The sequence below is a fragment of the Oxyura jamaicensis genome, chromosome 3 (assembly GCF_011077185.1).
Source record: "Oxyura jamaicensis isolate SHBP4307 breed ruddy duck chromosome 3, BPBGC_Ojam_1.0, whole genome shotgun sequence".
NCBI lineage: Eukaryota > Metazoa > Chordata > Aves > Anseriformes > Anatidae > Oxyura > Oxyura jamaicensis.
This window is the reverse complement of record NC_048895.1, coordinates 9,597,629-9,625,482: the sequence shown is the minus strand read 5'-3', so window position 1 is coordinate 9,625,482 and position 27,854 is coordinate 9,597,629. Positions and strand designations below refer to the sequence as shown.

General features: G+C 40.5%; 1 protein-coding gene across 2 annotated transcripts in view; it reads right to left on the bottom strand.

Moving 5' to 3' along the window:
• Positions 1-27,854, bottom strand: part of ALK (ALK receptor tyrosine kinase) — a 296,490-nt gene that overhangs the window by 147,301 nt on the left and 121,335 nt on the right. For both annotated transcript variants that reach the window (XM_035322364.1, XM_035322365.1), the window contains exon 4: positions 8,406-8,607. In XM_035322364.1, the coding sequence (XP_035178255.1) occupies positions 8,406-8,607 (202 nt within the window). The remainder of the gene's footprint in view (positions 1-8,405; positions 8,608-27,854) is intronic.

The following is a 27,854-nucleotide window of genomic DNA, read 5'->3' as shown; positions in this document are numbered from 1 at the left end:
TAATATACAGATGCAAACTGTAAGTTGTTGTCCAAGTTGATCAGAGTTCTCAGTCCTTCCTGAGAGGGAAACACCTGATTTATTGGCAGTTGAAAATAATTGGCAAGATTTTTGGTTAGGCATCAATATGGATAATGTTCTTTAAAATGAGGGTGTGAAGCTCCCTACTGGACTCTAACCCTGTTGTGTATGTCATGAAGCACAACTAAGATAACTTATGAGTTTTAGATCTGAGAATATAGCTTAGAATGCACAATCAACTGCATGAGTGCTACACTAATACTCTTAGCAGATAGACAGGTCAAAAATAAGAGTTTCAAATCTTGCAAGGTTATCGTAGAATCACAGAATGGCTTGGGTTGGAAGGGACCTTACAGATCATCTAGTTCCAACTCCCCTGCCATAGGCAGGGATGCCACCCACTAGATCAGGTTGCCCAGGGCCTCATCCAACCTGGTCTTCAACACCTCCAGGGATGAACAACTCCACTACTTCTCTGGGCAACCTGGTCCACCTCCCGAGTGAAGAATTTCCTCCTAATACTTGATCTAAGTCTCCCTTCTTTTAGTGTAAAACCATTACCCCTTGTCTTATCATTATTATCAGCACCTGGTTAATCATTTCTCTCTGAATTTGAAGAGAGGTATAGTACCATGAAAATTTTATATAGCACCTAATATAGCAGGGTATATTTGCCTTGGATATTAAGGAGATTCTTAAGAATTAGCAAGGAAAGCCCCAAGGCGATTGCACAAAACCACAGGGTATGGTGGGACAGCTGCAGAGGAGGTTGCACAGAGCAGGGAAGATTTTTTCAAAGGTAAAAAATAAGGAGGAAATACAAAAAGAAATTATACTGCAGGCTAGTTATAAAACTTTGCCAAGAGCAGAATGACAGAGAACTTGGCTAGAAGGGAACAGAAAATAACTAGAAACAAGGCTGGCAATATTAATGAGGCATGTAGCCTAGCCTCCAGAAACAAATGTTGGAAGCATTTTGACTGTGACGAAAGCATACTTGGAAGCTACATAGCAAAGGAACCTAAGAAAGAGCTTACAATTCTGTATGGCAGAAGGGACACCTAAACCATGAAAAGAAAAAACAACAGGACAACTTCAGTGTGTGTGTGCATGCTTGGGGACAGGAAGCTTGGATGGTGTGTGTATATATGGTAGATTGTTTGTTTGTTCAGGTTTTATGAAATTGAAATTCATCCTGGCTTGTCTACACAGATATGAAGTGCAACATAGGCTAGTGGCAATATGGGGCTGTAAAGATTCATTCAGGATGACTTCTAAAAATTGAAGCAGAAGCCTCAGGTAGAGAAGAAAACAGAAGATCTATAAAACAAGTGAAACAAGTTAAATGAATGAGAGAAAGCAAAAGCAGAGGGGAAAATAGACTTTGGAAATTGAGAATAGCATGACAACCACTAAAGAATAGCCTGAAAATAATTCTCAAGACACAACATAAAAGCAAATTCTTGTGCTTAGTATTTGGATGGTATAAAGTAAGATTACATTGTTCAGATTGGTCTGAAGAAATTGTTTCAGCCACATAAGAAATTATTTTTATTAAAGCCCATTTGGGTTCAAAAGAACAAATACACAAAAAAAGCCACTTTCAAGGGTGCCCCAACTCTGGTACCATGCCCAGTTTGGCGTCATTTCTATGAGGCCAGATGTGACAATCTCAGCTTTCAAGCACAGAAGCAGCTCCCAGAGACTGGGAGTAGGTCACCAAGAGGTGTTGCAATTACTTGGGAAGCCACAAGGACTCCTTGTACAAGGCACATTGGGCATACTAGCTCATCACCTCAGCCCTCCTTTGTTATGTTGTGTTCACCAGTAGGTGAAAAGCAGCAGAGAAAGCTGCTTCACTATGCACCCATAAAACTGAATTCTTACCTTAAACAATAAGTGTATTTTTCCTCTAATCTTCCATTCTCTACACATTATGTAATCTGCCCTGGTAGTAGGATGAATTTTGTAATGTTGGACATTTTTTTCCCTTATTTTCTATTTTTATTTTAACTTTTTTTTTTCTTCACTCTTTTTGTAACCGTAATTGGAAACAGGCTGCACAGACTTGGCCTTCCCGCTTGCATTTAGATCTAGCCAACATCAATAAAAGACAGCTTTGCCACTTAAAAACTGCCTGATAACTGTTACTAATAACTGCATTTTTCCCCCTCCCTCTCCACCACCCCAAACTGATTTCTGATCTGTTTGATTGGGATTGTAATCAACTGCTAAAAAATATAAGCAATATCTGATCACTGAACTTTGGTTCTTTTTGGTTGGTTCAAGAGGTCTCATAATATTGCTGCTTTACTACACGATATACCACAGAACTGAATAGCACTCCAAATTCAGTTTCTGACAATATTGATATATCTTTCTTGGTAATAAACACTTTGCTTCCACATACATGTCTGACAGCAAACTGTGAAACATGCTGCTACAGTCCAATCTCAACTGGCAATGCAATAAATCCCTCTGGAGCAGTTTGAAGGTACTGCTTTGTTGTATTTGAGCTGACATGCAAAAGTAAGGCACACTCAGAAGTTTAATAATTCTGCACAAAATCTAAGAGAAAGGAACCAGGTTCATCTCAAGAAATAATACAGCACTTTTTCAGCAGCAAAACCACTAAGAAGCTTGAAGGAGAAATATATGGACACGTACCTACCTCCAGTGCTAAAGTGACAACTTAATCTGCATAATCTAGTGCTCACGTGGAATGGGGAAACAATATTTCCACATCTGAAGACAATTGTAGATCAGGTTCATACTGTTTCATAAAGCTTTGAAGTATTCCACTTTACACATTCCGAAAGGCTTTGATTTAAATCTCCTCATCTACTGAAAACGAACTAGAGATTAACTCCTCAGGGTACCACAATCAACAGAGTTAAAGCTTTCTTCAGAGCTAGAGTTGAGATACTGAAAGAATCAAGGTTTTGTTAAGCGGAGAAGAAAAACTTGTTTCCCAAAGCAAGCACCTGCTCTGAAAAGGACTGATTACTCAAAGGTGTTGAGGATGGTACCTTCTGAAAAAAGAAGGGGAAGGTAAGAGACACAAATATCTTTTTTTTTTTTTTTTTTTTTTTTTTGTTCCTTTGCATTTTATTTGCTAGCCTGAAAGGGGCTAACAGTTGGCTAGTGGATAACAGCACAGGAAAACCTTAAGTGATAATTTTCTGTCTAGAACCGTTGAAGGCTCCTCTCTTAAAGTAAGGATTAGTGGTGCCTGGCCACCAAGACTAGAGAGCCTAATTTCTAATGAATCCATAAATCCAGATGATTTTCTGGATTAACTGAATTTCTCAAATCCATAGTTTGGACTGAATGATTTAAACTCTTTTTTAGGCATCAAAATCTATCTCCAAAACTTTGCAGCACATTTCAGTTGCACGGAATTCTAAGTCAGGAGTTTAAGCCCTCATATGCAGCACCCCAAATACATATATTTGGTATCTGCAAAACAATGACAACACTTTTTTTCCCTTTCTGAAGTTTTTCAGAGAGAAGGAGAAGGAGAAGGAGAAGACGACTCCAAGACTCAAGGTCAAATGTGATAGACACTAGTGATTCCTAACACGTGTCTCCTTAAGTCAAAAGACATACAGTTCAGTACCAACAATTCTGTGCATGGATTCTGCGGTCTCTTCTCCCAGACGTGTAGGGTGGCTTAACAGACCATGTCAATCTAATTGTCACTGCCACAGCCTCAACATCCCTTTGCCTCTAACTGTTGAAGATATTTACAGTAAAAGACAGTGTCTCGCTAACACAAAACAATTACAATCTAAAAAGACAGGAAAAAAAAGAAAAACCAAACCAAACAAACAAAAACCAAGAAATTACTGTTCTCCTTCCCATAGAGAAAAAGCGCTAGCACAAGACACCAGGTAATGTGCCCAGGTCATCATTAAGGAAATGTGGGACAGATGGAAGAAGTGAGCTCAATCCAGCAGCTCAGGTCTTATCTTTTGAATCTACGTCTGAACAAGTCTGACCTCCGGGTATTTGTGATTAGTTAGCTGATCTGAGGATCTGCACTGCCTCCACTCTTCAGGGAGGCCTAGATTACCTTCAGTCATATGAACCATGTTAAGATCTACTTGTTACCTGATATTTTGGAAAACAAAACAAAACAAAAAAACAAACAAACAAAAAAACTGGATTATGGGAGTAGTAATAATCTTCTGTAATGAGAGACCAAATTGAAGTCACGTAGTCATTTGCTATGTACTTACTAAAAAGGTTTGTTTGATATACAGTATATAATATACTTGATTCTTTCAGTATATATATACAGTATATAATACTGCAACTTACCATTAATAGTGCCGGTAGAGATGTAAAATAATAATGGTAATTAAAATGTATGATGCTATTTTTGTCCCTGTCCGGCTCTAGCTTATCTGAAATACACAGATCAAAAGAAATAAAAATCAGTCCTGTATTACAAACTCTGACCTGGTTGAAAAGATTTCCTTTGTATTTTCATTACTTCATTAAGCACATTTATAAGCTTACTAGCTTTATAATTGCAAATTTAACAGATAGGAAAATAATTAACAGGTGAAATGAAATCACTGGCCACGATGACAGCCTGACAAGCTCAGAGGCACTCCAAGCCAACGTTCAAATTGTGATAGTAAATCTGCTTTTCTAAGTAACTCCTATGCTATGTACACATACTTACAGTCTCCTCAACTACAGTAACACAAAAAATGCAGTCTATTAAATAGCAACAAGAAAGGATTGTAGAGAGCACCCTGGGAGCAGAAAATCAGCAAAAGATGGTAACAACATCTAGTGACATTTGGGATAAATCAGAAACTGCTATGCTCCATGGCAGGAATTATAACAATTTTTTTTGCCATTACAACGGATTGACAGCAGTACATGGATTCTCTCCCTGTATCAATTGCATGGGCTTGTAAAACACAACAGAACTTTAAGGAAGGCAGAAGGGACAAACCACGTCAAAAACAGATCCACAAAGTTAGATCATCTAGAAACTCTGTCGTGCAACAAATCTAATTCTAACAGAATATAGCAATGTGTTGTTCCCCATAGAGTAGATCCTACAGATTGCTTAGGAACTAAATTAGTAAAGGTCTAACTAAAAGTATTCCAAAACCACTAAGATTAAATATAGAGTAAGACCTTTTTTGCCTTTAAACAAATAACAACAACAACAATAATAATAATAATAATTCTGTTGAATCGATAAACAAGGGCATACTTATCTTTTGAGTAGTGAGGATTGTTACAAATATTATGTAGAAAAGTTATTTAGCAAAATTTCTGGGTAATACAAAAGAAGAATCCCTTTGCCAACCTCTGCTGTTTCATCACTCAGGAACCACTTGCAGAAAACACTTCTGAGATATTCTTCCCGTTGTCTGTTCCATCTGCCCTACCCTAGTACTATGTAACACATCTTAAATTGTCTTGCTTTCTTCCTAAGCAAAATAAAACATGTAGTGAAATATGTCAAGTAATAAAATAAAACAAATATGCATCATCTAAATAACTATTTCTGTACCACCTAGGCTTCATTATGGACTGAGTGAGTCCACAGTCTTGGGCTATTTTTTTCAGACCAAATGAGACCATAAAAGCAAAAAGAACATCACTAGCTCTTTATCCATTACGACAAAAATGTGTATTCTGCTCACAAGGACAGCATGATTGAACCCTGGTAACAAATACATATTTGGTGGTATACTGTCTCTATTTTCCTAATAAAGCTTCATGGTTTTATATATATATCCTACTTAAGATTAGTTCAACATGCTGCCAACCAAAACCCTTGCTTGGCTCATGCCAAATGAAATAGAACTACCTGACAGCATCTACTTTTTTCTCTTGTAAATGTACATAAAGTGTGAAGACCTTGTAAGAAATTAATATGTGTAATTCAGGTTATGAGGTTTAAAAAAATGAAGGGAAAAAAGATACTGACATGGTGCATAGTTCAAGATATGAGAAAATCCACCCTAGAATTAATTTACTGCACCCCTCAAGTGCAGTTGTTTCAATAAAACATGCTTTTCCTGCTATAAGCCTGATTTTCCGCAATAGTATGGACTCACAATGGCAGGTACAAGTTACTGGGAACTACGCATACCTTCCAGCTCTTATTTGCAAAACAGTATGTAAAGTGCTTTGAATCAAAGAAGTGTCACCTGTAAAACTTCAAGGTGTTTTCATTTCTAGCACAGGCTCATCAGCTATCTTCCACTCAGAGCTTGCAGAATTTTGTCAAAGAATTTATTACTAAACAGCACCATTTTTTGCAGTTTCTAACACATAGTATTAACAAGAGTAAACTATAGGGTTACTAATTTTACTAATTGATTTAAGAACTTTATTGAATTATTCTTAACTTCTGATCAGCTATTCTTGCTTCGTACTTAAAGATTTTTACAAAAGTAAGATTTGCATGTTTTATTATCAGAGTTTAGATAATCTAATCTAATCTAATCTAAATCCTCCAACTAAAGGGCACAGAAGCGCTTATCAGTTCTGGAATTAAGGTTAAAAAACAATAAAAAGTTATAACAAACTGTTAGCCTGCCATCTGTGGCTGCAGTCTGGTGTGTACGAACTTAAATGTCATTTTGTTACCTTTATGTGGGCACAATATCAGAGCCTTTCTTCCTTGCTGAGCTGGATAAGAGCTACTACCTCTCACAATGATGAGATGAGTGGAGGGGAATAAATGAACTAGCCAGAGAAGTTTTATAGCACAGACTACCAAGGATTCAGCAATGATGGAAGCCCCAGGCATGTCCTTACTGCACTATGTGCCATGGAAACACTGTTGTGTAGCAAGCTGTACTTTTCTAAGTGGATGGGACAGCCAAGCTATAACCAAACCCACCTTCTTGAAAAGCATAGGCAACCTTTTCTGTGGTGACAATCTCTTTCTGCCATCTGCAACACACAGCTGCATAGCCTGTATGGTCTCCAGCAGATGGCAAAAGTGTGCATTTGTTATTGTAGTTACTGATCTTTCTCTTCCCTTCAGGGCTCCTTATGTTTGGCACTTGCCTGTGCTCCAGATGTGAGCTTGAGCTCCTCCACGCAGCAGAGCAAAACACTTTACGCTCAGCAGCATTCCCTGCAAATGCCAAGGAGCAATGGCATTGCCAATGCAGGAGGAACTTCGCACAAAGCACTTTTATTAGTTGTGACAGACAGCACAGCATTTTCAAAGAGCTAAGGAAAAAGACAGCTGCTGCAGCTCTCCTAATTACCTTTCCCCAGACGTCAACAGTAATTTACAATTTGGATGATATTGCTGGAACTAAGTACAATTTAGTTCCATACACAAGCTCTCCTGCTCACATTTATAGGCCATGTGTTATATGAAAATTACTTCTATTCAAACTGTTTCTATGACTTAGGTCATCACCTGTCAGCATTTTAACTGCACATTCTTCTTTTGCTACTGGAAAATACAGAATTTGCTATAGATAGTAATCAGATAATCACATCTTATTTCAAGCACAAGCCAGCAGGACTTTCCATTAGAAACTCTCTAATCTATCATATCAAAACAAAAAACATTTGGAGTGCTTAGTAAAAATTATGCTTCTTAATACACATTCCATGACAGATTAAACAAAAAAACAAAAAAACAAAAAAAAAACAAAAAAAAAAACATAATAATAATAATAATAATGAAAATCAGTATATACAACAGAGACAACATTAGCCTCGCATAAATCCAAATTCAGTTCTAAAGCACTCCACTACTCTAGTGTTTAAAAATATGTACTGTGTTCAGCTATGGCTCCTACTGTTTTGCCACTAACTAAAGTCTGAAGGATACATGGGAATTCTGGCAAATTAAAACAGCATCAACAAGTAAGATTAATTGTGCAAAGAGGATAAAACATTTCATGCAGTTTCACCCTTTAAAGATGAAAACCTTTCCTCCACTGGCAGTAGCTCTGTACTGCTTTACTGACAAGAGACTCCATTTAAAAAATACAAATGCAAGACAAAACTTAGAATTCATGCAGATGCACAAAGCTCCAAAGACTCAGTAATATTCCAGTCCCAAAAGTACACTTGGGTAAAGAAGAAGTAAAAAGGAATCAGAGCAAATTAGTATTCACAAGCACTGAAAATAAAGGTGATGTTGACTTAGAGACTCACTCTTATATGGATCCAGTAGTTTGCTGATGCTTTACCTAATCAAATAAGCAATCGCCAGCTCCTACAATAACTTAGAACCATGCAAGACCAATATCTACTCAGTGCAGTGTCCCGCTCTCCTTGATAGACGTGTAGCATTCATTTTGTGGTTGTATTGCAATGCAATTGTATGTTACTCCTTGATCAAGCTATCAGTCAAGTGAGAGGATGAGACTTACCCATGTTTCTCTGGATTCTGCGCTGACAAGATTTCACTGCTGCTTTCATCAATGGGAAGGACACGAGCAATATATTCTCCATTTTGCTGGTAAAATTTATAAACGGCCACTTGAACTATGCACTGGTTGTTGCTACTTCTCAGCCAAGGGCTCAGGATGACAGGGCTTGGACTCTTGGATTCATTGAGGAACAGGAATGAACCTAGGATAGATGAAGCAACAGGAAATCTTTAAGGAAAAAAAAAATACAAAAGGATCCCAGAATACAGATTAATACTTGTCCTTTTTATGCCACAACTCACTCAGCAGCTCTTCTATACTTCCCATTCATTCTAAGATTATTGTTGCCACCTAGTTTGGAAACTCCCTTGATTTAACTACCAGAAGAAAAGGCACAAAGTGAAAAAAGCCACAAATATTACCGGAGGGAAAAACAAGGAACAGCAACTATAAAAAGCAATCAGTCAACCAAGAGATTTCCAAATTTAAGCCCAGGCAAGCTATTAAAGAAGTTTGGACTCTTGTTTTTATGTACTTACTACTTCCTGGACTTTATTCCCCTCTCTGCAACTTCTCAGGTGTGGTCCAGAGCCAAACATTATGGCCTTGGTCCAGTGGCATCCTGATTTGACAGGTCAGGTATGTATTAAATCTTTGTATCTGTTTTTCTCACCCAAATAAAGAACACATTCAATAGCTCTAGTTTTGATCTTCTATAAATAGAAGAGAGCAGCATTCTTATGCCATTAGAGTCAGGATAAAAGCCTGTCATCGTTTTATTTCTTCATCAATTCATTCTAACATATCCATTTTATATGCAGCTAATCCACGTTAAACTTCATTATTATCCTGCGTGCTGACTCCCTTGGCCTAATTCTATTTCAGTACAATTTGAAGCTTATCCTGTTGGACAGAGGCAATGCATTTTCATTACTCTGTTGTTCATTTCAGGTAAGTCAAATTACTCCCCTTTGGCAGTTGACCAGTTTACCAATTCTTCCACAGAGCCAGCACATCGGGGTGTTTATTCAGGCAAGTGAAACTTCAGCTAGGTATATAAAAGGGACCGACCCTTAAAGCAAGAAAGAAATTTAAATTTCCCAGATTCTATCTAGACTAATCAGATAATCATAAAGGAGGATTTCACTTGTGCAGTGTCCACTAAAAAAGCCTGTCTGTTACTACTTAAAACATAGGGATCTGATCAACAGCTTAATTTCACAAAGGGAGAAACTGAGGCACAATAGGCTGTAATTTGTATTTAAGAAAGCATGAATTTTAGCAGGAGCAGCAGCTTTTTGTTTGTTTTTCTGTGTGTTTTTTTTTTGTTTGTTTTGTTTTTTGTTTTTCTTTTAATAGCACAGTTCAAATGAATCATTTTCAAAGTGGCTGAGCTGGTGTAACCCAAGGCTCTGCTGATGCCCAGAGTGTCTAAGAAATCCTGTGGAGCCATGAATGGATTCTTCTCACCTTCACCGTGGTGTCACAATGTGCAAACCAGACATTCTCAGCTCCCATGACCGTTCATCTCATCCTACAATGGACCTGGTGAATTGCCCTTCAGAAGTTCCCGTTTCCACTGAACTGAGGGTGATGAGCTCAGATTTTAGTATCTCACTGTCAGATGCCAGTTTAGAACAGGGGCATTGCACTCTTGGTCACAGATGCCCCCTCTGAAACAACCTGATTTGTTAGTTCGACTCAGGTCCCATAGAGGAATAAGAGAAAGAACCAAAATGAAACATGGGTACCTGTCAACCACCATACTTCCCTCCCGCACTTTTCATAGAGAACATTTTTGACAAACTTGTCAAAAAACAGTGTTCTTGGGACTGCATCATATTAATGACATATCTAAAATTGATAAATATTTGTACTGAAAGAAACAGAAATACACAAGGTACAGCCTTCTCAGATGGCTAGGTCTGCAAACAGAGATGAGTGAAATGTAGTTGCTACACTTTTTTATTAGCGAGCTTCCTTTATGTCAGATGGTAGCCTTTAATCCAGCTACTAAAGGAATGGTTTGATTAGTTTAAACAAACTCTGTCATTGTTACAGTTTAATATACACACTATTTTTGCTGGTCAGTAAAACAAAACCAGAAACCCAGCCTTATATATCATACTTCCACGTCTCTCCCTTTTGTTGCAAACAAAAGAGAATTAGAGCACTAAATCTCATGGCTTTAATTGTACCATCCCCACAAGAACACTGAAATCTCTGACATGAAAGGGAGCAAAGAGACTTCTGGTGGTGGCAGAAACCCACTAAGCGTTGCAATAATTGCCGATGGTGGCTTGGCAGGTGCGAGAGCCATTTTCTCATCTTACTGCCTTGCAACAGGGAGTGAGATTTCTAACAGAACAAAGAAACGAAAAGAAAGCTCACATTCCCCTATTTTTTGTTTTTATATTTTCCTGCAGTGGTTCTGAATAAAGAAGTGTATGCTTTTTTACACCCTGACTTGAGGAAAGATTTGAAACCTCAGCGAGACCTAGTAGAAAACATGGCTAGCTGCTACAGCAAATGTGTTAGTTCCTACCCCCCTTTGGTTTGGGTACTTTTATTTACAGGGCTCACTCTGGGCAAATGTGGCTTATTAATCATCACAAGGACAGCTCTACCTGTTAAATTATATTGCTTAATGGAAAACGAATTTGCCACGGTGGAGGCTACCCAGCCACATTTGGAGAGCACGTTAGGAACAGACCCACTATACACTGCTGTGAAATGATGCCTAGAAAACCACTCTGAAGGAGGTAGCTGTTATGCAGCGTTGCCCTCCCCAGTGGTACACAGGCTTGTTAGAAATGCCCACTTGGTTCATATATTTGGGGAGGCAGAGAGAGAGAGCATAAATATAACTTTGCTCCTGCTTTTGAAAGTTCAGCCGTTTCATGGGTGGCAATACTGTCTGCTGTGGTGCTCCCTTTTTGCTCCTACTGCCAGCCTAATTCATAAATGCTATGGAAAGTAGCAGAGCTGCATCTGGCTCTGGTATTAACTGGGACTGTTCTCAACGTTAAAATGAGAGGGACTTGCTACTGAACAGAGGAAATGCAGAAGCTTTGTTACCCAGGATAATTTGAAGATTCCACCTCACAAGCTACCAGGTCTGCTTATCACTGAGCAAAGCAGTGAGTTCCTATAGTAACCAGACCTGACACATATAGCATGCATGAACATCACACAGATTCATTGCCACATAAGCAGTAGACTCAAAACACCAATTCAGACCAAGCCAATTTCATGAATTTGCTCTCTCCGATGCACATGCAACCTATCTGTCAGGCAAGCACAGACACAAACACACTCGCACACAAACACACCAAATGGCTGACAGAGGCCCAAGTCCTATCTCATCCAAGTTGGCAGGACTTATGCTACTGGAATCAATGGTGTCAAACCCACAAAGGAAAAATTAAAGTGTCTGAAGTGACGAATGGTACATTTTGAACGTACATCCTCATACTCATCCCCTCCCTCACAGACAGTCTTTCAGTCACTGCTTGCCTCTGCTCCACGCGACAGCCTCCCACGGGATCAATACAAGCACAATTTCCAGGATCAGACTACAGAATGCTACTTCGAAAGAGCTAAAACTACATATGGACATTGATTCCCTATCCATGCTGAGAGAGAAGAATATTCTGTTTAATCCCAACTTCCTGGCAAAATTGGAAGGCACATGCTCACTTGTTTATTAATTTTTTATTTCCCCCCCGATGGGAGGGAATCTCTGAGATCTCCATGTAGACCCTTAAGACGAGAAGATTCCAACTATAATTTCTTTGCACTTATTTTCTCTTATTAGCTCACGACTCTAATAAGGCTTTTGGGATCTTCCTGGGTGAATAGCTAGAAAAAGAACCGTGGTTTCAAGCAAACTGCTGCTGCTATTCTGATATCAGGGGATATAAGCTGAAATGAAAGGCCACTTCGTGGTGCATGACGTTAAGGCACTTCATGGTGCACGACGTGGTGCATGACAATGCACAGTGTCACGTTCTACTGCTCACATGAAGGAGGGGTTAAACACAGAATGCCACAGCACAAAACCAAGCTCTTCCCTTTCTGTTTCTTCCCAACTGATCAACATGAGTATGTTGACAGGACCTGTATTTGACAGTGTATGGCACACCATGGACCTTATAATTGCTAAAATCAGGACTCCAAATGGTCTATTCATTTCCAGAAGATGTTCACCAATGAGTCATTTCAGGACTCTTCCATTACAGGTTTTAAATTGGACTCTGGCTGCACAGTGCAGTGCTGCTGTTGAAGAGATGCAGTTAAAACAATCACAAATTAACTAGGTAACTAGATATACAGCCACAGACCCAGCCACTTAGCATTCCCTGGCTCATGAGCTCATTCATCATGATCACAAAGAACCAAGAAACTGCAGAGGGAACAGCACTGAGCCTTTTGCACCAAATATATCTGTATTTGCATTATATGACATAAACCTTACTACCCAACATTGCTTTGTGTTGTTTCAGAAACTACTGGTCCCAATGGCAAATACTTTATTTTCCACATTCTCCCTAAACCCTCACAAGCTGTAGAAGAAATTTAACAATACTACTCGTCTCCTAATAATATTTTTCCCTAACTTTTTAGTAGCCATAAAGCAGTCATAAAGCAAGTTTTCCGCATCCTCAACATGTTGCATCTGATGAAGTCTCTGGCAACTTGCTGTCACTTCAGACAAACACAAATTAAAACATATTTACACTTAAGGATGGGTGTTGGGAGGAATGGGTTAAAAACAGAAGATTGGTGAGGGGGATGGGACGAGAACAGAAGACTGTCAAGGAGGATTGTAAATATGCTCAAGCAATCTTGTGGCTGGGAACGCGTCTGGGGAGCAACAACAATGTAGAAAAACGTCTAAGTGATGCCTCCTGCTGTTTGTGCTCCGGGTGTTTGGCAAGTAGCACATCTGTAAATAGGTAACATAGGTGTCTGGTGGACTCAGAGGTGCCCTATGGGACATACTTGAGCTCCCAGCCTTGGTATAGAGAACATCAAAAAAGCTCAGTGAGGATCACAGCGTGGTGGTAAAAACTGCACCTACGTGAACCCTTGATAAAAACAGGAGAAACCAGCAGGTTGGTGATCTCCTGGCATGGACCCTGCTTAGTGGTTCCTGCATCCCTGCCTGTGTGCCTCTGTTTGTGTGCCTCTGCTCAGGTGTTGTGGTGGGGATCTCCTGGTTGGTGAGGTAACGAGAATAATCTATGCCTGGCATTTTAGCCACCAGTCTGTGGTTGTTCCTGCTGCCTGCCTGCACCGACACACACAACAGGGAATTATTGCAGTGGATGTAGGAGGAATATTACAAAACAAATTAATCTATCTTCCATGAAGAAGTTTTGCTGATACTTTGGAAGCTTTTTTGCAACTTTCTAACATTCACGTCACCAAAAGGGAAGAAGGATGGCTGATCGGTTTAGTAGCAAGATGTTTTTCAGATGATGAAGAGACACCTTCAAGTTGCACTGGTCAGGACTAATAAGGTAACGTGAGATATTTGTAAAAAAAAGTAAAATGATGCTAATGCACCACGTATGTACAGACATGCTATCAATAAAGCACCTGTCTAAACATGGCCTCAAGTTGTGCCAGGGGAGGTTTAGGTTGGAAATGAGGAGACATTTCTTCTCAGGAAGAGCAGTCAGGCGTTGAAACGGGTTGCCCAGGGAGGTGGTGGAGTCACTGTCCCTGGGGGTGTTCAAGGAAAGGTTGGACGTGGTGCTTAGGGACATGGTTTAGTGGGTGATATTGGCAGTAGGGTGATGGTTGGACCAAGTGATCTTGGAGGTCTACTCCAACCTTAATGATTCTATTTCTATGATTCTGTGTTTACAAACAAAGGGGTATAGACAGGTAAGACCACAATTCAAAACCACACCAACAATGAATACCAATCCTTGACCCAATATCCTTGTCTGATATGGATGCAGAAAACAACTGAAACATACCACTGAATGCTGAGGCAACCCTGACATATTTAAAAAAAAGAGCTATCATTAGGCCCTTGGAACTGGGCAAACTCACCATCCTATTGCTAGCCCTTTCAAAAGCTAGTCATCACTGAAATAGCTTTGAGTGCAACCTGTTAACTGCTCGTCTCCTAAATCCTTCCTTGTCAATCTTTGCCTTGCAGGGCAAATGCAGTACAGAGCAATGTTCTTCTGTGAAATAACTTCATGATGCTAAGTGAGGTCAGTGCACACTAATGCATCATCTGAACGTTCTGAACCAGCTGTCTAGCGAAGATGGCTGCAACCCAAAGGAATGACAGCTTGAGAAGTTACATTGGAAGGTTCTCCAGGAAAGCATTCACTGTGGAAAATGCCAACCAGCTCTTCTGGGGCAAGCGTACAGATGAAACTTCTCAATTTGCACATGAGGTCTAGGATTTCATGCATGGGATGTTCTTGTATTACCAGATACCACACATTCGAGTAAACCTAAAGAAATTACATCAAATGAGGACATAATGTCCCATCAAATGATGGGACATAAAAACCAGTTACAGAAGTGGCAGGTATTAGAATTAATGAAGTGGGAGGTTCACAGTGTTTGAAAATTATTTTTTAGCAACACACCCAAGCCAACAGTACATACAGAGAAGACATGTGGACACCTGATATGAATTAAAGTGTCCTTATGCCAATTCAAGCAGATTTCTTCCCTAATAACCAAAGACCATTGTTTTGTTAGTTTAACTTATTTTCTGGAAAAGCAAGGCTCATAACACAGCTAGGCTGACTTAATCTGATCACAGTTATAAAGCAGCAATTTAACAACCCTTTGCAAAACTGATAGATTGTTATTCTGGACATAAACTCCATCTTCCTACTAAAATGATTTTATTACCTTTCACATACAAGTTCAATACTCTACCAGATTAAATTAGAACTGTAAAAACTATTAACAGTCAACGTCTGTTGGGGACCGTACAGTAGGAAAAAAAATTTAAATCAAGTTTTATGTTCTTTGGAGATGCTGACTGGAGAGAGTATTTCCACAGTATCACAAAACATCCCCCAGAGCTTCAGATTCTTCATTTTACACTCAGCTTCTAAATCAACTATTCAAGCAGAACTCTCACAGCAGGAGCTCAGCATTTGGTAAAAGCCATGGAAGAACTCGGCATTAGCTGAGTGACACTGAGAAAATATACTGGAAAACTTTTTCTAGGTTTACTTACACGGATTTTCTAATTGGCTTCATCAAGCCTCTAAAATGTGCTGAACACTAATAATGTGAATAGTCTCCAGAACTGCAACGTGACCGCATAACCACCAGAAGACTGGCAACATGCCATACTTACATCTGACTTAAAATTCATGAAGGTAACAGCCTTTGAATTATTACAAAATTTGGAGCTGAGCAATTCTTAACAATCTAATTATGGTAATTGGATGATATCTTACCTCTTTTGAAGTCAATTAGAGTTCTTGCTACTAGCTTAATTAGAAGCAGGATTTCACTCCTAAAGCTTAGCAGGTATGTGAGCTTGTTTATTTAGATGATGCAGGAGTAATTCAGAAACTCTAATGAATTCATAGTAATTTTTGTGGTCATGTAATACATTTCACAAATGGACAAGCTAAAACAGACAGATTAAACAAATGAAAACAACATGAACATGTGGCCAAAATAGGTATCAGAGCAGAAATCTGCAAGTCAAAGGTCCTTAAGATTAACTCCTATTCAAGTACTTTTCATTTCTGAAATATAAGGAGGAAGGGCCAAGAACTGATCAAAGGAAAATAAAGACCAGTTTTGTTCTCTCAGTCAGGCATCACGCAAATTTTATTTCTCTTAAAATCAAAGACATCACTCATATAAAACCATATCCTTTGAACAAACAGTATTTACTACGATCCTTGGGAACTGCAGCAGTGCTACAGAAATGCAACTTGAAGTTAGAAAAGAGGAGTCATCCCTTTTCTCACACTCCAGTACCAGGAATATTCCCTAGTAATTTACCTATTCCCTCAGAACAACCCTGAAGTTTTACACAAAGAAGCAGCAGTCCCCAAGAGGTGACTTTCATGCAGCTCTTTTATAGGTGTCCCCTGTTTGCTTCCCTAGAACATAGTGTGTGAGCTGAAGTCAAAAGGAACACCATTCAACTAAAAAAATAACCACTATTATTACTCAGTTCAAATTCTGATAATCTGTAACATGCGCATATGGAAAGCTGAATCCCATCACACTACTTTCTTCAGATATACAACAACAAAAGAAGTTTTTCCTCACAAAGAATTTTACAGCCAATTTTTCAAAAGGAAAACGTCAGAAGAAAAAAACACTTAAAGCTCCAGGTACTGCCTGCTGTAATGGGAGCTAGAGCCAGATGCTGTTACATTCCAATTCCTAAATGACTCAGCAGTGTTCGCTCCCAGCTGAAAATCACTGAACTGAGAAAAGTAGTTAGTTAATTAAAAACTTAAAGTTCAATCCGAAATTAAAATATTTCCTAGAGAAGGACAAAAGTGTTTAAATAATTCAGCCTTGCACAGATGATTAGCCAATATGCATCTTCTTGTTTACTGCTGACAAAAGGCAAAGGGCAAGTTGCTTTTGAGATCTCTGTTCTGAGACTAGAAAATGGGAGAAATTTGCATCATCATGAGCAAGACAGACACACCTAAAGGGAAAGCCAAGATGAAGCTGATTCTGTCAATAAAAACAGAGAGGCGGAATGTCTTTTCAATACTTCACAGTGTGCACAACAGCTAAGAGCAAGTTGAGAAAGGAAGGTGAATGCTTTGTCTCTCCTTACCACTTTGCTCTTGAGTGTGGCTATTTGATTACACTCAGCAGACTAAAAGCTTAAAAATTAAGAAGTCTAACAGCACTCTGACACACAAGTACCTAAAACATGCCTGGGACAGATTGCATACTGCAGCAAATCACTGTTCAGTAATGTCAGACACCATCTTAAACAAGCGGCAAGTACGGTGACTTATTCCCCTGAAGAACTAGAAAAACACAGGAGAAAAAAAATGTAAAAACACCTACTTGGTATGGTCCTCCTCCTGTCTCCTGTGCCAGGACTAAGCTCACAATATAAAGGTTGCCATAAGGTCAGTGTAATGTGCTAGTGTTTCTGGTGATCAGAGAATCATGAGCTTGATCCAAAGATAATATAAGTAAGACAAATCATGAGAAGATGGTGTGTTTTGATGAAGAAGAGGATTTTAGAGGTCTCGTTGAAGGCCATTGAGATAGGTATTGCCTAAGAAAGTCTGTGCACCAAAGAGTCCAAAAGACAACTGGCAGCTATGAAGTGAGAGACACAAGGAAACAAAGAGGAGTTTCAGTCATGTCAATGGAGACCATTAAAGAACATGCATCTATAAACAAAATGTTTTACCCACTATAACAAACTAATTCCAGTGCCTCATCCCTTCTTTCACAGTTTGCTATTTTCACTGTGTGATTGCACTGCGATCAACTTCAAAATGACATTTCTGATGAAAAAGAAGCCATTTCTTCTTTACTTATTCTGCAAACTGCCTATCACACTTTTGGGTTCCGAATAGACTAAACTGACTGAAATAAAAATGACATTGCTTTTTCCAACACAAATAATAAGCCCTCCACTATTCTTGCAAGCAAATACTCATGGGGCTTCAATGTGGGTTTCACACAAGTACAAGCTGCAGAAGTTGAAGCACTTGATGGGCGTTATGGATGAAAGACTACAACTCTTTTGCTCTAAAACTCAAAAAACAGAGCCACAAGGGATCTGCTGACTGAACAGGGCATGCCAATCAATTCACATGCTTTAATTCTACTTCAGTATGCCTTTAAAATCAATTCTACTTCTCAAAAGACAAACGTTTACCTTAGAAAAATGAATTTGTATAGCACAATGCCCAAATAAAACAGAGAAATTTCTCATGAAATTCAGCTAAACAGAACTAAATATTTACCACAGGAGTTTTCTTCTTCATGGAACACCCAGAAAAGAAACTTCTCTGAAATATCATCCCAGCCCTACCAAAAATTTCTGCTTCAAAATTACTGTTTGGGGAGAGGTGGGTGGAGGTATTTCTAGGAGGTGCTACAAAGCTCTTCTGACCAACTACATTCCCTTTTCATTCTTACTTAAACCACCTAATTAGAGAATGATACTGATCATATTCAGACATATCACAGAATCACAGAATGGTTGAGGTTGGAAGGGACTCCTGGAGAACATCTAGTTCAACCCCTGTGCTGAACACGGTCACCTAGAGCATGTTACACAGGATCACATCCAGGTGGGTTTTGAATATCTCCTTAGACTTCCCTTGTGTCTCTGGGCAACCTGTCCCAGTGCTCTGTCACTCTCACGGTAAAGAAGTGTTTTCTCATATTCTGCTGGAACTTCCTGTGTTTCAGTTTGTGCCTGTTGCCTCTTGTCCTGTCACTGGGCACCACTGGAAAGAGTCTACCCCATTCTCTTGACACCCTCCCCTCAGCTATTTATACCTTATTAGGATCCCCTCTCAGCCTTCTCTTTTCCAGGCTAAACAGGCCCAGCTCTCTCAGCCTCTCCTCACACGACAGATGCTCCAGTCTCCTAATCACCTCTGAAGCCCTCTACTGGACTCACTCCAGTAGCTCCATGTCCCTCTTGTGCTGGGTAGCCCAGAACTGGACACAATACTCCAGGTGTGGCCTCACCAGGGCTGAGTAGAGGGGGAGGATCATCTCCCTTGACCTGCTGGCAAAACTCTTCCTAATACACCCCAGGGTACCATTGGCCTTCTTGGCCACAAGGGCCCATTGCTGACCCATGGTCAACCTGCTGTCCACCAGGACTCCCAGGACCTTCTCCACAGAGCTGCTCTCTAGCAGGTCAACACCCATTCTGTACTGTTGTTTGGGGTTATTCCTCCCTAGCTGCAGGACCCTGCACTTGCCTTTGTTGAACTTCATGAGGTTCCTCTCAGCCCAGCCCTCCAGCCTGTCACGGTCCCTCTGAATGGCAGCACAGCCCGCTGGGGTATCAGCCACTCCTCCCAGCTTTGTGTCGGCAGCAAACCTGCTGAGGGTGCACTCTGCTCCATCGTCCAGGTCACTGATGACTAAGTTGAATAAGACTGGACCCAGTACCTACCCCTGGGGGACACCGCTAGCTGCAGGCCTCCAACTGTGCTGCACCCCTGGGCACAGCCCTCTGAGCTCTGCCGTCCAGCTCTCAATGCACCTCGCTGCCCACTCATCTGGGCCGCACTCCCTGAGCTTGCCTGTGAGGATGTTATGGGAGACGGTGTCAAAAGCCGTGCTGAAGTCAAGGTAGACAACATCCACTGATCACCCCTCATCTACCCAGCCAGTCATCCCATCACAGAAGGCTATCAGATTGGTTAAGCATGATTTTCACTTAGTGAATCTTACTGACTACTCCTGATCACCTTCTTAGCCTCCACATGCTTAGAGATGACCTCCAGGATTAGCTGTTCCATCACCTTTCCAGGAATGGAGGAGAAGCTGGCTGGCCTGTAGTTTCCTGCGCCCTGTTTCCTGCCCCATTTGAAGACTGCAGTGACATTGGCTTTCTTCCAGTCCTCAGGCACCTCTCCTGTTCTCCATGACCTTTCAAACACGATGGAGATTTGCCTAGCAATAACATCCACCAGCTCCCTCAGCACTCATGGGTGCATCCCGTTGGGGCCCATGGATTTGTGGGTGTCAGGTTTGCTTAAATGATCTCTAACCCGATCCTCCTGAACTAAGGTCAAGACCTCCTTTCTCCAGATTTCCTCTCTTGTCTCTAGGGTCTGAGATTCCTGAGGGCTGGTCTTAGCAGGGAAGACAGAAGCAAAGAAGGCATTCAGCAGCTCTGCCTTCTCTGTATCCTTCCTTACTGGGGCACCTGTCCCATTCAGCAGCAGGCCCACAGTTCTCCTAGTCTTCCTTTTGCTATTGATATATTTGAAGAAGCCCTTCTTGTTGTCCTTGACACCTCCTGCCTGATTTAATTCCAAATGGGCCTTGGCCTTCCTCATTGCATCCTTGCATACTCTGATGATGTCCAGATATTCCTCCCAAGTGGCCTGTCCCTTTTTCCACGTGCTGTGTATTTCCTTCTTCTGTTTGAGTTTTTCCAGGAGCTCCTTGCTCATCCATGCAGGTCTCCTGCCCCCTTTGCTTGCCTTCTTGCTCATAGGAATGCATTGATCTTCAGCTTGGAGGAAGTGATGCTTGAATATTGACTCCCTCTCCTGGTCCCCCCTTTCTTTTATGGCCCTAACCTTTGTCCATGTAGGCCTCTGAATAGGCCAAAGTTTGCTCTCCTAAGTCCAGGGTTGCAAGCCTACTTTTTCCTTGCTTCTTCCTCACTAGATCCTGAACTCCATCATTTCAGTGTCTCTGCAGCCTAGGCTGCCCCCAGTCTTCACATCTCCAGCTCGCCCTTCTTTGCTTGTTAGTCCAGCAGCACACCTCTCCTTGTTGGTTTCTTGTCTACCTGTGTTAAAAATTTGTCATCAATTCATTGCAGGAACATCCTGGACTGGTTGTGCCTAGCTGTGCGGTCTTTCCAGCAGATACAAGGGTGGTTGAAGTACCCCACAAGAACCAGGGCTTGTGATTGTGAGGCTACTTCCCAATGCCTGTAGAAGGCTTCGTTTGCTTCCTCTTCCTGATCAGGTGGCCTGTAGCAAACACCCACAACAATCCTTACCCATAAGCTCTCAACTCATTCTTCATCCACCTGTAGGCAGAGCTCGATGCATTCCAGTCTCTCACATAAAGAGCAACTCCACCACCTCGCCTTCCTGGCCTGTCATTCCTAGAAAGCATTTAGCCCTCTATGGCAGCATTCCAGTCATGTGAGCTATCCCACCATGGTTCTGTAATTGCAGTGAGATCACAGCCATTATCATTTTGTTGGCATCCTGAACAAATTACCTTTAGCTCACTGACATTCTAATTTAGTAGAGGCATAGTTATGCTAAGAAGGTACTTGTGTATCCATCTTGTTTGGTAACCATTAGTCCAGCCCCTTTTTCATTTCCCTAAGATGCAGTAAAAAATGAGACATTCTATTTGTTTTCTGTTGACTGATGACTGTGAGAACTGCTGTCTTATTAAAAGACTAACTCCCTTCTCCAGTTTTAGCCTGCAGATGACAGAACAATGACTAAATGACAGGGTGAATTTGAAAAGGAATGTGGCTCAGAAAGTAGATTTTACACAGCCCAGGATAGCACTCAATTTAGAAACTTCCTACCCAACAGTAATTCCATATAGTTGATTCCGTCACTCCATATGATACCTTGTGGTTGGGGTTTACTACAAGCTGCCTGATCAAGGGAAGCCTGTTGATGAGACCTTCTTGCTTCAGCTACAAGAAGTGCCATGCTCTCATGCTGTCATCCTGACAGGGGACTTCAACCACCCAGATGTCTGCTGGAAAAGCTACACAGCAGGCTGTAAGGAATCCAGGAGACTCCTGAGTTGTTGAGGGCATTGAAGATAACTTCTTGGTCCAGGTATTAGACAAAGCAACCAGAGGAGAAGTGTTACTGGACCTGGTGCTCACCAGTGGAGATAAACTCATTAAGGAGGTGAAGACTGGAGGCGGTCTGGGCTGCAGTGACCATGCCTGTTTGAATTAGTGATATTGATGAACATGGGCCTGGTGAAGAGCAAAGTCGGGATACTGAACTTCCAAAGTTCCTTCCAGATCTCATTCCTAGTGGATGCGATCCTGTGGAACACTGTCCTTAGGGACAAAGGAGCTGAACAGAGGTGGCAGCTCTTTACGGATGCTTTTGTTAGAGTGCGAGAACTCTCCATACCCCTGTTTAAGTGAGCAGGGAGGGCAGAAAACTGAGATGGTTGTGCAAGGACCTGCTGGTCAAACTGAGGTGCAAGAAGGAAATGCACAGAAAGTGGAAGAAGGGACATGTGGCCTGGGAAGAGTACAGAGATGCTGTCCGGATGTGCAGGGATGGGATCAGAAAAAACAAAGCACAAACGGAACTAAGACTGGAAAATAATGCAAAAAATAACAAGAAGGAATTCTATGGTTATATTGGTCAGAAAAGAAAGGCCAAGGACAGTGTACCCCCTCTGATAAATGAGAAGGGGAAACTGGTAAAAATAGTCATGGAGAAGGCTGAGGTACTCCACGACAACTTTGCCTCAGACTCATTGGCAGTCAGCCTTCCCACATCTCTCATTTCCCTGAACATGTGGATGAGGGCTGAGGGAGCAGAATCCCTCTCACTGTAAGCAAAGAACAGGTTTGAGACCATCTGATGAAACTGAATAGGTGCAAGTCTACTAATGTAGTTGCAAAGCCATTCTCCATCATAGTTGGAAAGTCCTGGCAGTCAGGTGAAATCCCTGGTGACTGGAAAAGGGAAACATCACTCCCATTTTTAAAATGGGTAGAAAGGAGGACCCAGGGAACTACAGAGTGGTGAGCCTCACCTCTGTGCCTGGCAAAATCATGGAACAGATCCTCCTGGAAGCAATGTCAAGGCACATACAAGACAAGGAGGTGATCCAAGACAGCCTGCATGGCTTCACCAAGGTCAAATTGTGCCTGACCAGTCTGGTGGCCTTCTACGATGGGGTGACTGCATCAGTTGACAAGGGAAGACTGATGCAGTCACTCTGCCTTGTAAGGCATGGAGTACTGTGCACAGGTCTGGGGCTGCCAGCACAAGAAGGATGTTGATCTGTTAGAGCAGGTCCAGAGGAGGGTCACAAAAATGGCTGGAACACCTCACTTATGAAGAAAGGTTGAGAGAGCTGGGGATGTTCAGCCTGATGACGAGAAGGCTCCGGGGAGATCTCATTGCAGCTTTTCTCTTTTTTAAAAGGGTGCGTATAAAAAAAGATGGAGAGCAACCTTTTGCTCAGGCAAATAATAACAGGGGAAGGGGAATGGTTTTAAACTAACAGAGGGGAGACTTAGATTAGATGTTAGTAGGAAATTCTTCACTCAGAGGGTGGTGAGGCACTGGACCACATTGCTCAGAGAAGTTGTGGATGCCCCATCCCTAGAAAGTGTTCAAGGCCAGGTTGAACGAGGCCCTGGGCAGCCTGATCTAGTGGGTGGCATCTTTGCCCATGGCAGAGGGGATGGAATTAGATTAATCTTTAAGGTCCCTTCCAACCCAGGCTGTTCTATGATTCTATACGATGGTTTGTTTCAGTGAGTCCTCATTAGAAAGCTGTTACCATTATTGGTACAAGAGCAAGATATTTTGGTGAGGTGGTGCAAATGAAACACGCGTGGTCCTTATAACATCAGATCCTATCTGCCTTAAGCCCAAATGCGTGTGAGTGCTTATCCGTACAGAGCAAAACACCAGTGAATGTTACTTTTGAAATGAACAGGTATGTCAGTTAGATTGTGGAAGAGGTATAGAAGTGATTTGGGAGCCCAAAGAGTTCATAAATGGGGATAACCTACCTTAAGACAACTATTCTTGCCCTCAGCTTTTTGCTCTGACTATAGGTGACTTACCTGCTAGTGAAGCACTAGTAGAAGCACTTCTGCTCACAAACTGATGCATTAGGGTAAACTGATGCAGCATTTTATGCAACACAGTGTACACAAAAGTCAAAAGTGAGCAGAGTGAGTTAAAGGTATTTGTGGCAAACCACCCATGTTCTCTTTATATCCACAAAGGTTACTTGTGGTCTAGAGAGAAATGAAGAGAGATGCTTAGGACTTAGTTTTAATGAGGCTGAGGTACTTTTAAAAGCCTGCACTGTAAATCACCATGTTATTAAGGGAAATTTTACCTGTTAATCCACTTTTACATCATATATGTAATTTGCCTACATTTTGAATTTCACCTGTAGGTCAGTTTTCTTTGCATGACTATACTGTCTTTGTTTCCTAACTGGATGCATTAGCACAAGGCTGCCAAAACTAGTGGCAAGGGATAAGATATTTAAACCCAGTCAAGATTCTGCTTTCTTTGACTTCAGACAAAGCCTCATAACCACCTGTCCAATGATCCAAGGTTCAGTAAACCCATGTGTATTTTTTTAAAGCATCACTTCTGGTCTTAAATCAGTCTGACAGCCTTCCTTTAAGGATGGAAAATAAATTCCCCTAGGAATAAGCTAAGAGAAGCAGCATACAGCAGACATGTAAGCTGTTATACAACAGTGAAGAGCAAAAAGTCAGTTCTTCTATTTCTTGTGACATCCAGCCACATAGGATTTACCACTATTGCTTTTCAATAACCCGAGTCCTACACAGAGTGAATGTGCGATGGACTGTTATGCAGCAGTTGGCAGAGAGTCCATAAAGGTTACAGGAGATACTCAAGCTTCATTGAAATACTCCCCCTCTATAAAGGTAAATATTGCAAGGTCACACACAGTAGAAATGCGCTGCTGACAGCATATCACTATGGAGGCACTAATATGCCCATAGGTATTTCTGCATATATGTCATATTTGACAGCATGCACTTTTCCTGTTCTTGCAGGCAGTATTTTTCATCCCAACTGGCAAGGTTTTAATGTTTTTTATTTTATTTATTTTAAGAAACAGGGATAACATTGTTTTTCTGTCCATTACAACTGTAGAACTGATGTAGAACTGATCCTGGAGGGAACACTGCAGAGACCTTTAGTCTGAGAAGGCTTTCAAACCATTCCCATCTTTGGAGACAAACTATCAAGGTACTTAATTTGGTTAAGTCTCAGCATTTCTGTAACCCTTGTTCTTAATATAGTTGATAGCTTTTCTCCATTTCAGCAGTTTTATTGGCTTCCTTTTATACATTTGTCCTAAAGGAAAACATAGTTCTTCTTTTGGCAGCCTTCAGTATTGAACTACTACTCACCCACTTTTTGGCATTTTTGTAGGAAAATATCGGAGTGGGAACTCTGAACACAGGCAGATGGAGAGAGAAAAAATGCTGTTAAGTTGTGTGACACCAACAACCTCTCTTCAGTGCTATATTCAGAGTTCAAGGACAGACAGATGAGATGAGGAATTTTAGGACTCATGGGGTTTGAGATTCATGATATTCAAAGCTTCTGCTGGAAGCTAAGCACCCTTAAGTGCCTGCCAAAAGTGGCACACCTGACTAATAGTGACCATCTCTTGCTATTCTGTAGACACTGGCACCTTCCAGACTGCACACCAAATTGAACTCTAACACGTGTCCATTAAGACTTCAGTCATTTTTATCATTTGCATAGTAACTTACCAGTATTAAGGCCAGCGTGAGCACTGGACCTCATACTTTGAAAATGGGAAGTTAGAATAAAATGAGCTGATTCCAACAGTTCTTTTTGCTGCGGCCCTTAGCTGGTATCCCTGTCTAGCACTCTGTAAAAGAAAAAGGCTTTTGCATGCTATAGATACTTTAAGGATGGTTTCTCAGGTCAAGTCAAAGCATAATGGTAAATAAGTTTTTGCCACTGCTTCATGTACTATATTTGTTCAGTGACAGGCATTATTTGCACATGTCAGCAACAACGTACCTTTGACTAATTTTGCGAAGAAACTAATGAAAATCCACAAACTCTTTCAGGGTGATCCTGATACAAATTAACAATGATGCTATATATATACTCTTCTATTCTTTAAAATACTCCACCTTTAAAATATTGTGAGGTTTCAAATATAATCTACATAATGCCTCCAACTGGAGGAATATCCTCCTTTATTTGGAAATGGCACACACCCAGAATTTAGCAGTTATTTGACATCATCACACAGCATGCAAAGCCAAGAAAACACTCTCTGAAAAAATAGCAACTTGGCACAGCTGGGTGGAAATCAGCTCACATCTTGTCTTACAGTAAAACCATCAATGATATATATGACCAAAACCACACTCTGAATAGGGTGGGATGATATACAAAGCCAAAAGAGCCAACTTCTGTGGTCCTATACAGTTCAGTCCGCTGTCCTCAAACCAAGAGGCAATATACAGCAAACCCGATTTGATACTATGGCTGGAAATACTAAAGGGCACTTATGTGTTTGTCTTCAACTTACTACTGACAGGATATAATACCTTGTGGGGGGGAGGTTGATCAAGGATTATTGTTCATAAAGACTCGAAACATAAAACATTCTGAAATATAACAGCATTCAAAAGAATTAAAATATTGCATATGTCCTAGAGAGTTTAAGTAATGAGTAAGACTAGCACCACCTATATTATAGCATACAGAATAAGCTTTATCTTACAAAAATAACAGTGACAATTTTTTCTTTGGCCTTTAGACTTCCAGCAACTCATGACAGAGGGTTTCTGTCATGTGGATACTTACCCAGTCAGAAACTGTGCTGCAGCTGCTATTTATTTCATGCAGATCATCCTAAAACCTTCACAGCTGGTAAATTTTGTTCCTCAACATTTCAATACTTTTAATGTAGTACCTTTCTTATCCAGCCAGCTGCTTCAAATGTACAAATAAATAACAGTCTTTTATAAAACGAGCTATTCCATGCTTTCCTTCTCCCTCTTTGAGCATGTACTGTCATAAACATAGTACCAAGCCTACCAACTGCCTTTTATTCACCATTTCTCACATGCACACAGCATTTACTTCAAGGAGAAGACAAGGAAGAAGCTCACATACAGAGAATGTGTGTAACTGGACAAAATGAGAATTTCCAGACAGCTACTTGTTGATGAAGTGAAAATATTTCAGAGATAGAATTCTGACATTCCACTATTTGGGAACATTTTAATATATCTCCTGGATTTGTTTAAAAGGATGAGATATACACTCTTGTGTACTATGTTAATGATAATTTATATGTTAATACCACTTTTCCAATTCCATGCAAAGACAACTTCTAAATATAATTTTAATATTCTTTGCACATGGAAAAGATGTATCATGTTTTTGTTTTTTAAAAAAGAAATCTGTCTATGTTTTTTCATTAAAGCAAGTCATTCTTTCCAGTCAGCTCTCTCTTCCTCATTGTGCCTGGAATACTCATGATTGCTTTGTGCTACCTTGATAACAAACCAATCAAAAAGGTTTTTTGTTTTGTTTTGTTTTTTTAATGGCCTCCTATAAAATTACTCTGCAGTTAATGAAGCACAGATACTGCCCCTAAAATGGAAAAGAAAACTAAAAATCAATAACTGCAACAATCCAGAAACCTGACTATTAGATATACTAGTATCTGACCATGAAATGATCAGGTTGGATATCCCATAAATTGCACACATCTCATTTGGCTGTCGGGAAATTGCTTGCATACAAGTCACCTCAAATCCAATAAGCTTTCCTGAAAGTTTGATTATAAGTGAGATTATAACTCTATTATATTAGTCACTGCAGAAGAAAAAAGAGAAGAAAGAGAAAAAGAAAGAGAAAAAGAAAAGAAAGAGAAAAAGAAAGAGAAAAAGAGAAAAAGAAAGAGAAAAAGAAAAAGAAAGAGAAAAAGAAAGAGAAAAAGAAAGAGAAAAAGAAA